The sequence below is a fragment of the Eublepharis macularius genome, chromosome 1 (assembly GCF_028583425.1).
Source record: "Eublepharis macularius isolate TG4126 chromosome 1, MPM_Emac_v1.0, whole genome shotgun sequence".
NCBI lineage: Eukaryota > Metazoa > Chordata > Lepidosauria > Squamata > Eublepharidae > Eublepharis > Eublepharis macularius.
Window position 1 is genome coordinate 10,028,600 of NC_072790.1, and position 12,029 is coordinate 10,040,628.

The 12,029-nt window shown below is 45.3% G+C and overlaps 1 protein-coding gene across 3 annotated transcripts in view; it reads right to left on the bottom strand.

Annotated features, from left to right (window-relative positions):
• The window catches only part of MACROD2 (mono-ADP ribosylhydrolase 2), a 1,366,388-nt gene that overhangs the window by 1,125,266 nt on the left and 229,093 nt on the right, over window positions 1-12,029 (bottom strand). For all 3 annotated transcript variants that reach the window (XM_054984023.1, XM_054984014.1, XM_054984005.1), the window contains exon 4: window positions 337-366. In XM_054984023.1, coding sequence (XP_054839998.1) covers window positions 337-366 — 30 coding nt within the window. The remainder of the gene's footprint in view (window positions 1-336; window positions 367-12,029) is intronic.

Sequence of the window (12,029 nt, forward strand, 5' to 3'; positions counted from 1 at the left end):
AGCAATGCAGCAGTCAACATTGATATGCCAAATAAGAATCTTCTACCTTCAGCCTCTACCATTTCTTTACAAACATGAATTCTTCTTCCAGTTAATAAACCTGGGGAAAGGCATGAAATGTCATAACATGGGTGCTCTTAATCAAATTCAAAACCTAAGAGCGTATATTGAACAACTGGCACAGGCAGTCATCACAGTCAAATTATGAACCATCTGCAATTATTACAGCTGTTTTGCATCTGCACATTTCCCCTATTCACTAAACCTCATGAAAATCCTTATAATTCAGCTTAGTTTTGAAAACAGTGTTTAAGAGGGGAAAAAAGTCAAACTTACCTCCGCCACCCCCAAGAAGACTTGAATTAGCTAAGGAAGAACAAGACAAACAGAAACATGGATTACATTTTCCAAATATTAAAATTCATAGTACATTTTTTTTAAATGTGTCACATCAATTGTTATTGTCATGCATTAGGTATTCCCATGGTCCAGTCTAGGAGCTACTGAAAATGGTGACCCATTTGCTCACCACTGAAAATGAGAGAAGAGTCTGAAAGACTCTTTTAGTCCAACCAGCAACCTTTGAGGTTTACAGGGACATGAAAAGGATGTCACATTCTACTCAGGTCCCTCTTGAAGGAAGATGTGAGTATGTGTCTATGTATACTCTCTCTCAGCCTAACCTACTTCACAAGGCTGTTGTGAAAATAAAATGGAGGAGGGGAAAACCATGGTGCCACCCTGAGCTCCTTGAGAATGGTGGGATAAAAATGAATGAATTAATTAATTAATTAAACTAAATCTCAAATCATTGTAAAATGTTTCAGAAGAAATGTTACATTAATGATATTTACTGATTTCTACTCAAGTCAAACATATAAAATCACAAGCATAAACATATAGAGTGGTAAACTGCAGTACTGCAGCCCAAGCTCTGCTCACGATCTGAGTTCGATCCTGGTGGAAGCCAGGTTTAGGTAGCCGGCTCAAGGTTGACTCAGCCTTCCATCCTTCCGAGGTCGGTAAAATGAGTACCCAGTTTCCTGGGGGTAAAGTGTAGATGACTGGGGAAGGCAATGGCAAACCACCTCATAAAAAGTCTGCCAAGAAAATGTCATGATGTGACGTTTCCCTATGGGTCAGTAATGACTCAGTGCTTGCACAGGGGACTACCTTTACCTTTACCTTTACTCAAGTCAAACATATAAACTCACATGCATAAGCATATAGAGCCCCATGGCGCAGAGTGGTAAGCTGCAGTACTGCAGCCCAAGCTCTGCTCACAACCTGAGTTCGATCCTGGCAGAAGCCGGGTTCAGGTAGCTGGCTCAAGGTTGACTCAGCCTTCCATCCTTCCGAGGTCGGTAAAATGAGTACCCAGTTTCCTGGGGGTAAAGTGTAGATGACTGGGGAAGGCAATGGCAAACCACCTCATAAAAAGTCTGCCAAGAAAATGTCATGATGTGACGTTTCCCTATGGGCCAGTAATGACTCAGTGCTTGCACAGGGGACTACCTTTACCTTTACTCAAGTCAAACATATAAAATCACATGCATAAACATATGTATATGCACCCCATCCAATACACACTTAACTATTACAGCATATACCAAAACCATGACTTCATCTGCTAATATTTCACCTTCGCCTGTATCATCAATCAATAGCTCTCCAACCAATAGCTGTCCAATAGTTGCCCAAGCAGAAAAATACAAACTGAAGATCAAAAGTACCAAATCCTTAAAAATGCCATCTAAATCCATCATTCTGCCAAAGCAGAATTTCCCCCTTAGACATATTAAGAGTTTCTGGTCATTTCACTTCAACCATACACCTGGAAGCGCTAAAAAACCCTTCTATCCCAGGAAAACACTGCCAACGTTAAAGAGAATTAAGATACACATGGAGTGTTTGCACCCATACTTGCATCGCAAAGTGTGTGCGGGTCTTTGTTGCATGTTTCCTAGGCATGTTTACAAATATCATATTTTTGTATCCCAGAATTGGTACCACTTCATGGTTAAATACTAAATCTCCCTATTATAAAGCAAGTAGTGAAACAGTCAGGGGTTTCCTTTTTTCTTCCCCAAGGGTTACTGTGGCAATAACTGAAAATAGTTTTTTTGCATCAGGGAGGAACTCTGCTGAGGAACGGGAAACTATGATCAGCAGTAGGAGAAAGGCCAATCCAGAAATGTTATGTATAAATTAGGGTATTTGGAAACACATTATGGAGCATTTAAAATCAGACATGGGCATGAATTGAAATATGACCCAAATTTCATGACAAATCAGGCTGTTTCATGCTTCACGAAAATGTGATTCCATGTTTTCCACGAAATCCACTACTTTTTTAGTTGATTCATAAGCTTCGTGGTTAATTCGTAATGCCAGACAGGCTGCCGCCAATCTATTGATTCCCTAGGCAATGGAGGTGGAAAGTCTGCAGACTTTTTGTTGCCCTGGAAACTCCAATCTTAGCCCTCAAAACCCTGATAGGCAGCTCTCCCTGCCAACCAGAGATCTCCCAGTTTGCCCTATAGAGCAAGGGGCAGGGGATTAGGCAACTGAGGAGATGCGCCTTCTGTAGCCATGGGAACATCAATCTCTTCCCTCCAAACCTGATGGCCAGGACTGTCTGCCAACCACCAGAAAGCTCCTGTTTTGCTCTATGTGAGCATTTCTTATTTAAGGTACAGCTCTATCTGCCTCATGGTTCAGTTCCAGTAGACAGAGGGAGAGGGAGGAATTCTTGCTGGAATTGGGAGAGTGGATTTGGAAGCTTTTGGGAAGAGAGTGGAGTGGATTTTTGGGAAGCATTTGGCTTTTGGGGAAGAGAGGGAGAATGGATTTGGGAGCTTACTAGGAAGGTCTTTTGGGTGAGGGTGCCTTTTCCCCTCCAAGTTCCAACCCAACCCCCCTGTCCTCAGGCCTGTGCCTGGCTCTGCAGCCTAGCTGGACTGAGGCCTCTCTTATTTATTCTTTGCTTGTCTTTCTCTGGCATCTCTGGGTGAAAGGTGCATTGAAATGCCCCTGGTTCTGATGAATCACGAAACTAACGAATCATTTTGTGAAATGGGTCAATTTTGTGAACATTCGTGGTTTGTGATTCGTGAAACATGACGAAACACGAACCTCTCGTTTCTTTTTTTCCCCCTTCCGTGCCCATGTCTATTTCAAATGGACTTGCTAGTTATTAAGTTCTAATTTAAGACCCAAGGTCTGGCTACCATCCTTTTTGCAGTCAAAGACATTTTCACCATCATGATTCTAAAGCACTCCACTCATGCTGCATGAACACTATCACAGTTACCATCATTAAAAGGGGCATTAAATCTATGAGAAGTATCTTAAAAGTGCTGCAGGAGTGAACATGGCCACAGGTACAGTGATAGTGCAGCTGGGACAGACTTTTTCTAAGCACCTAAACTCTCGATCCTTAACACTTCTGCCCTCATTGAGGGTTGCTTCAGTCATTCAATGCATTCTCCATTGCAGCGCTGGGGATACCATGTTAATCCAACAAGTTTCATGTGGAAGTTCTGCTGAACCTCACAGTTATCTTCAACCTAGCTTCTGCCTAATTCTATGAAGGAAAAGATATTAAAGGTTTCAAGAATGGGATGTGCATCTGAATGCAGATTCCACTAAAAGCCAAGTTTCAAAAGAAAAAGCATGCAGATGGACAAAGTATTGAGGCCGATGGGCAGCACCTGCATTTGAACGTGCACTTAGATTGCGCCAGATTCTCCGCACTGTCTGAAAAGCAGTTGCACCCTTATAAGTAGCCCACTGAAGTCAATGCACTGTAACTCTACGTAGGATGGCAACACTACAACCCCAACTCCTACAAGCAAAGACATTCAAGATATTCTGCCAAAGTCCCACTGAGATCCAAGACTACAGGGCAGAAAAAGCAGAACATTCCATGGAATAAAGAAATGAGTTTTGGTCCATCCCCAGGTAGAAAACTATAGAAGGGGCCAGGGTAGAGATACGAAGGCCTGGGGGCAGGGGGGGCGGACCTTTTTTCCAGACGAAGTTTTCTTCAGTGTTCCAACAGAAAATTGTGAAATTTGGAGAAGCATTGGAAAAGCCGATGAAGTTTTTTAATTATTATCTGAAGCGAGTAAAATGCTTTTTAAGACGAGGCTTTACGCATTAAAACTGTATCGCGTGTCAGTCTGAGGACTGCTTGCCCTCAGTTCTTCAATTAAAAAACCCAGCAAGTTTCATGAGCTCTGAAAATAACGAAATAGATTTTTCTCTGTTACAATGAGTGAAATGTGCTAAGATAGCAAAGGGTGCAGCACTTTTCAATTTTCTCTCATTTTATTACTGAATTTTTTTTGTTTTCCTTGTAGAAAACAAAGCATTTATACTGTTAAATACCACAGACATTCAAATTAATATTATTTCATATGCTAAGTTATAAATGATGCATGTTCTGTTGTTGAAACAGCACAATAGGTTTAAGGTTCACTAAGGAAGTAAGTATTGCATATATTTCAATTTTTCCTAAAATTCCTTTTTTAAAAAAAACTGTAAAAACTTTCTTTCCTTATGGGAGAAAAGCTGACCTATGGGAGGTCTACTGGGCTACAGCCAGCCTCAGAAAAGCCTCTCTCTCTTGAGCATAATTGAAGCTAAAATTTCTTTACATGCACACCTCACCCTAATTCGTCATTATAGCATATGTGAGCAAAACATAGGGTTGCCAACCTCCAGGTGGTGTCTGGAGAGCTCCTGGAATTACAACCGTTCTCCAGGCCATAGAGATCAGGGCCGTTTTCACACTGTCTATAAATAGCACAAGACTCATGGCTGCCAGCTTTATCGCGTGATTTTTGACACCATCTGTTTACAAAACGCCACAAACAGTGATTTATGGCGTTTTGTAATTGGATGGTGTTAAATATCGCATGAAGAAGCCAAGCTATTTATAGACAGTGTGAAAATGGCCCAGTTCTCTTGGAGCTCTGCTCTGGAGGCATTATACCCCGCTGAGGTCTCTCCCCTCCTCAAACCCCACTCTCCAGGCTCCACTGCCAAAATCTCCAGGAATTTCTGATACTAGAGCTGACAACATGAGCTAAACTGGTTATTTTAAATCTGGATTATTTTGAACATTTCATACTGTTCAGTTAGGTTGTATAGCAGTATTTGAAAAGGGGGAGAGCAACATCAAGTATATAAGTAATTTATAAATAATTTTGCCCCTCCCTCCAAAAAGCATAAGAAATATTTAATCTTATATATAAACAGCTTTTTATTATGTACTTGGATTAATAGAGGATTTTTTTTAGAAGGAGATATTTTCTTAGAGTAAAATATATATTTTTAACAAGTCAATATCGTAGAACTATCTCTGGAAACTATATGTTTGCCACATTGTAAACAATTGAAGTGAATATACCATCGACTACCTTCTCTGAAAACCAGACCTTTAACCACATTAAAATGCCTACTTTTTTCAAGATCATCCTTTTCCATTAAGCAATTAACGGGTTTGGTAAACAAAGCTGATACATCACGCAACTGAGCATCTGTTACCATAACAAAATATACTTTAACACTTAGTTCAAATTGCATTGATCTGAACAGCACATACTGGGGGGAAAAACAGTATCTTGGTTATACTATTTACTTGCAAAGTACCAGAGAATGGCGAAGGAAATAAGACATTCCTTCAGACAATGTTTTATTTCATCAATAAAAGATCACAGGAGACAGCTGCGGAGCAGGGCATCAGCAATTTACAATACACCTACATTTCCTCTTACATGTTGATCCCTTTACTTATTCTTGTATTTTGTCTTCTCTCTCTCACACACACACAATAAAAATGAGGAAGCACCAGGGCTTTTTTTCAGGGGGAACGCGGGGGAACGGAGTTCTGGAACCTCTTGAAAATGGTCACATGGCTTGTGGCCCCGCCCCCTGATCTCTGGAGGGCAATCTAAACTCCCCTCTGTCTAGAGATCAGGGGGCGGGGCCACCAGCCATGTGACCATTTTCTCTGAGGGCAACCCACTGAGTTCCACCACCTCTTTTCCCAGAAAAAAAGCCCTGAGAAGCACCATTCCGAACAAGCAGTTGTGTGTGCCAGGAATGCTTTATAGTGGTGATCAAAATAATGTATAAATATTCTAATTGTTATCAAGTATCTTCAGTCCTTAGCATCTCCAATTAAAACTTGATTTCTGGTAGCAGAGCTAGCTTAAATGGTTACATGCAATGACCAAGAGTGGCTCCTGGTCAGAGGAAGAATCTAGAAGATACTTACTTTCTGGGGTGGATCCTGCCCTACCCTGCCCTACCACCCCACTAAGCCTTCCTCAAATTTACGTGGCTCTTCTGTTGCAGCAAAAGCCACTTAAGTGGGAGAAAAGCCCTTCGGAGGACAACTGGATCAGCCCTACCATATTAGAAGGCCGTTCCTTATACCTACGTCATAGGTACCACCTTACACATCCACTATAACCATGATGGATACTTGAATTTTACGCTTAGGGATAATATCCTCTGTCACAAGCAACACAACTGAGGAAACGGTGGGACCTTCCAGAACTTAGTTTTGATATTTGGCCACAGAACAAGGAACAGAGAAAACAGGGTTGGACCTACCAGTAACTATTGTTCATCGAGTGTTCTTCTGTGCAGGCACACATGGGAATTGTACATGCGCAGGCCAGCAGCGGATGTATCAAAAGCTCCAAAAGGCACGAGACGCTCGCCCCACCTTTTCACATGCTTTCCCAGTAGGCACAGCTATAAAAAGCGGGGTGAGCGAATCCCTCCGTCACTTCACTAAGCTGCTGGTGAAGGAGGTAAAGTAATAAAAGTAAAAAGCACATGACAGGGAAAGGAGGGAGGGATGCGTGCCTGCATAGAGGAACACTAGATGGACAACAGTTTACAAGTAGGTGCAACCCTGTTTTCATTATCGTGTCTTCTGTGCAATCCCACATGGAAGATTAGCAAACTAGCTTACCCAAGCATGTTGCTCTTCATCGAAAAAGACTTCCGGATCTGCATTGAAATCACAGATATTTTCTGTAGTGTAGAGTAGTGTAGATTCATTGGAACATGAAAATAAGCATCTTTTAAATCAACAGACGCAAATCAGACATGAACTTCCAACAGGGGTAAAACATCTCTTAATGATAACATTCTGAACTTTTTTGGAACAATAAACTTGTTCGGGAAACACAGGTCTAAGATGGGGCGGGAGCCCCCTGACTTTTTGTCAACTACGAAATAGTGGGAATAAACTCCACTGAAACTGTGGACTAGCATCAGTTCTATTGCCTGTTTCACCAATAGGTTTTGAACTTCCTCCAGCAACAGTGAGGGAGGAGGAACAGGATTCAACTGGGGAGGAATGTTGGGAGGAATGGATCCGAATTCCAGACAGTACCTCTCTCAGACTATGGACCAGACCCATCGCTCCTGGATTATTTTCTCTCAGGCAGGAAGGGGAAGTGAGTGATAGACAGGGAAGAGAGAAGACATCTTGGCATCAAAAACTCTGTTTAGTAGACCTCGACTGCCCTCTGGGAGAGTTGGACCCATCTTTAGACTTGTGGTGGAAGTATCAACGTCGAGGCTGACTAGATGGAACCACTGAAGCAGTATGCTTCTGGTTCCCTGGGAAAGATTGATTCGGTTGAGTTGGGAACCGATTGCATCTAGGACTGTAATGGGGATAAGGCCAAGGAAGAAATGGGTGCTTATAAGGCACGACCAGAATAATACCAAGAGACCTAGTGGTCACCTTTTCATCCTTTATCTTTTTAAACGCATCGTCTCTGGATGATGAGAAAAGATCTTTACCCTCAAAGGGTATGTCTTCCAACCACAATCTGTGGTGGGGAGCCAGAGCAGAGGTCCTAAGCCACGCATGTCTTCTAAGGACAATGGCGGAGGCCATGGCTTGTGAGGAGCAGTCTCCAATGTGCCTCGCAGTAAGGATCTGCTGCTTTCAGGGTTCTCCTTGCAGGATCTTAGTGAGACGTTTCTCATCAGGGATGAGGCTTATATAGGGACCGATTTTGTCCCAGAGGAACAATTAATATCTTGCCATAATGGCTTCATAGTTACCAATATGGAAGTTTAGAGCTGAAGAGGCATATATTGTCGTGGGCTGGGTCAGCACAGGCAGAATAGTCTGAGTCCGGTCCGAGGTCAGTGCACGAGTTCAAAGCCAGGTGGGCGTTCCAAGTCCAATGTCCAGAATCCAAAAGCTGAGTCAAGGCACTGTCCAGAGGTTATACAGCACGGCAAGGCAGGGCAGGGCAGGGCAGGGCACAGTGAGTGGTCACAGTCAGAGCAGAATGCTGACATGTTGCTTCCACGTTCCCTGGTTGTCTGTTATAGATAGATATAGATATAAACCACGTTCCCTGGTTATAGATAGGCCGGGCTTGCAGCTAGCTGCTTGGGAGCTATCATGTGTTCACTCTTCATCACTCTCAACACGCAGCTGGTGCCTGGCCAGGAGGCATGCACTTCCCTTCCTCTGAGGAGTTCTTAGCTTCTGGCTGTTCAAGGCTGGCTGCATGCTTCCCCAGAGGAGTCCTCACTATCACTCAGTCCTGGATGACTCACGACATATATCTTCTTTCCTAGACAAGTGAACTTTCTGTCCTCTTTATCCATGGGGGCAGAATGACTGGCACCCCTTGGAAGACCCTTGCTTCGAAGAGTTTCAGTGACTATGGATTCAGCAGGAGGGTGATTGAATAAGAACCCAGCCGCTTCTTGCCTGGTTCTATAGAGGTTCTCCAACTCCTTTAAAGTTGCTGGTGCGGATGCCAGAGTTGACCAAATCTCTTTCATGATGTCTATCATTCCCTGCATTATGGGGAATACAACTGGGCCAGCTGCCTCAGAGTGGAGGACTTTAAAGACTGGATCAATTGAGGTTGGAGTGGAGCAAAGTGGACTTCTATCTCCAAAGACCTCACCCATTCTGACTAGTTGTTCAGAATACAAGTGAAGGTCCTTGGTGGGAGCCACAGAAGAGTCCTCCATCATGCATTCAGGAGTGGATGGTTCAAAGGTGGTATCAGATCCAAAGTTGGAACCTTTGTCAGAGTGAGCTGGTGAATCAAATGCTGGTTCTGTGGTCTCAAGAGTGTTCAGGAACTGGGAGTGGGACTGAGACTGTTTTTGCCTTAGCAACAGAAGGACGGTGTCGGAGACCCGCCCCAGCGGGGTGCTCTGCCCGCAGATGATTCCTCCTCCAAGGAGGACGGGCTGGAAGAGCCAGCGCGAGACGCACCCGCAGCCCCTGAAGCTCCAGACAGCAACCAGCAACCCGGCCCCTCAGTGCAGGATAGTGGAGGTGAGGGGGCGCGCGGAGAGGAAGCGGAACCGGCGCCTCGGAAGACCAAGTCTTCCGAGCCAGCAGCAAGGCGGAAGGCTCGTGCACGCGAGGCGGTGTGGGAACGGAGGAGGAGCAAACGGCTGCAGGCACAGCGGCGGGTGGGGCTGACCACCAAAGACGAGGCAGCGCAATCAGGCGAAGGCAAGACACCTGGCCCTCTTATGCCGCCCTGACCTTACAAGCAGAACACTGGGCAGAGCCCAATGTGGGAGCAACTTTGTTCATACTCCTTGCACCCGGCGGCTCGCCTCGTATCCTGCCCTGCTCGGAAGGATTTCCTGTGACCTGACCTCGGCTCCATCCCCAACCACCCCTTGATTGTCTCTGTTTGTAACTGACTCTCCGGCTCTCAGACCTCGGTACGGCTCCTTGACTCCTCACTACTTGTGCCCCTGACGAACAGACTCCCTGGCTCTCAGACCTCGGTACGGCTCCTTGACTCTCCCCTGCTCGCACCCCTGATGGACAGACACCCCGGCTCGTGACCTTGGTGTGTTCTGGACTCCCGCTCGCAGCCCAATGCTCAGCTCAGCCCTCGCCTCGCCGGGAGCCCTTGCCCTGACCATGACAGACGGGGTTCAGCAGGGTAGCAGTCGAGGTCATCCTGAAAGTAATAATTTTGAGGCGGGTATAGATCCAGGGGAACATCAAATCTGTAAGAGTAGTAAAGGTATGGAGATTTGTAAGGGTATTGGACCTAAGGATGTCTAAGGCTTCTGGCCATCCCTAGACAGCTATCATTCTTGGCTGCAACAGAAGAGGCCTTCTCTTTATGGGCCGCCTGCTGGGGAAGGTGGTAACGGAAACACTGCCATTGTCAGTTCAACAAGGTCCAATATTTCACCCACTGAAAGGGAAGCCGAACGACGCCTGGGAGTCAGCGAGGGAGTCCTCAGAACCGCAGGGAGGCTTGATGGCACTGAGGTGGATGGAGCTGAAGATAGGATCGTTTCCTCTTAAGTGGCTTTAGAGTCAAGTGCTTGACAGCTTGTCTCGACTTAAATTTAGATTTTTTCAACGGCAGCTTGGATAGACACCGAGATGGGCCAGAATCTTTTCCAGTAGGAACCGACAGGTTCATATCATCAACATTTGGAGCAGAAGTAGAAGGAGGAACTGAGGACGCCCGTTCTGGGCACTGCGGTCCTTTTTCAGTGGCCTTGGAGACCTCAGTGTCAGACATGCCCTTCAGGGCTGACTCCCATAAAGCTGCTTTCAAGCGTGATGCCCACTCGTGAAGGCGTTTGGGCATAAACTGTTTGCAGATGCCACAGTGCATGAAGTCGCGTGCCTTGCCCAGGCACATAAGGCATTTATCGTGCCTATCAGATTGGGCCATCGTGGACCCGCACTTGTGGCACTTCTTGAAGAGCACCTTAGATGTTGTATTGTTCTCTTGCAATCAAGGAGAGGAGCTCAATACACGTCCTTCTTCAGCAGCCGCTAAAGAAGAACTGAGGGAGGGATCCGCTTGCCCTCTCTTTTATAGCCATGCCACTGGAAAAGCGCATGAAAAGGCAAGGTGAGTGTTTCACACCTTTTGGAGTTTTTGATACATTCGCAGCTGGCCTGCACATGTGCAGTTTCCATGTGGGACTGCACAGAATACACAATGATGAAGATGTGTATAATGTGTTGCCTCACTATTGAGTCAACAGTGCCCAACCCTCCCTCCTCAGCTGAAGGAATAGGGATCTCATTCTCGATGGTGGGGGGGGGGTCCCCCGCTTTCACCCTCTGCCTCCCCGCCTCCACTTATCTGGCCGGCGGAGGAGGGAGGCATGGGAACTGGCTTCCCAGGTGAACTTCCGGGACAACAACATCAGTAATGTCATCGTGCCACCCTGGGAGCTCTCCTGTGCTGTGCTGCAGGCCAATTTGGGCTCCAAATGGGCTGAATTGGGCCCATTTGAGGCCTAAATCAGCCTGCTTTGAAGTGGGCACAAACACACCCGGCACTTGCGTGGTGACATCACTGGAGGTGCTGTCACCAGAAGTGACATCACCATGCAGCGATGGGTCCAGCAAGACTCACCAGGAGGATAAAGAGACCTAGCAACTCTATGAAGGAAGGGGGACAGAGATGACACGGCTTGTAGGCATAGATGAGCCAAATCACACAGCCTACATTATTTCTTCTAACAGAAAAACTTTAGGCAACAAAAGAAACACACCCAAAAAACTTCCTCTGTCCCTTAGGGGCATGTCAGAAGATAATTTTCCCAGTTGTCTGGGAAGTTCAGGCACTTTGGGTATCCATCATACATACGTAAGTTCACAAATATGGGAAATTGGGAACACCCAGTTGTGTACTCATCATGAGTAGCAAGCAAAGAGCAGGCACTGGCCTTGAAAATTAAAAGGAAGTCATCAATCTAAGCTCAAAACACTAACTAACCATGTATAATGCACAGCCTCCATAAAAGATAGCCCACAGCACACAGACAATGAGTCACGCTGATTCTCTGATTAGACTAAGTGAGATAGTCAGCAGTTCTAGGTGAATTCTCACTTTTCTTTATGACACACCCCATTGTTCATTGTGGTTGCAAGGCTTTGCCTATTAGCCAAACTTTATGAACTCACATGTAAATATATCTTTGGTGAGTTACATGGAACTGAGAATTATTACTGAAAT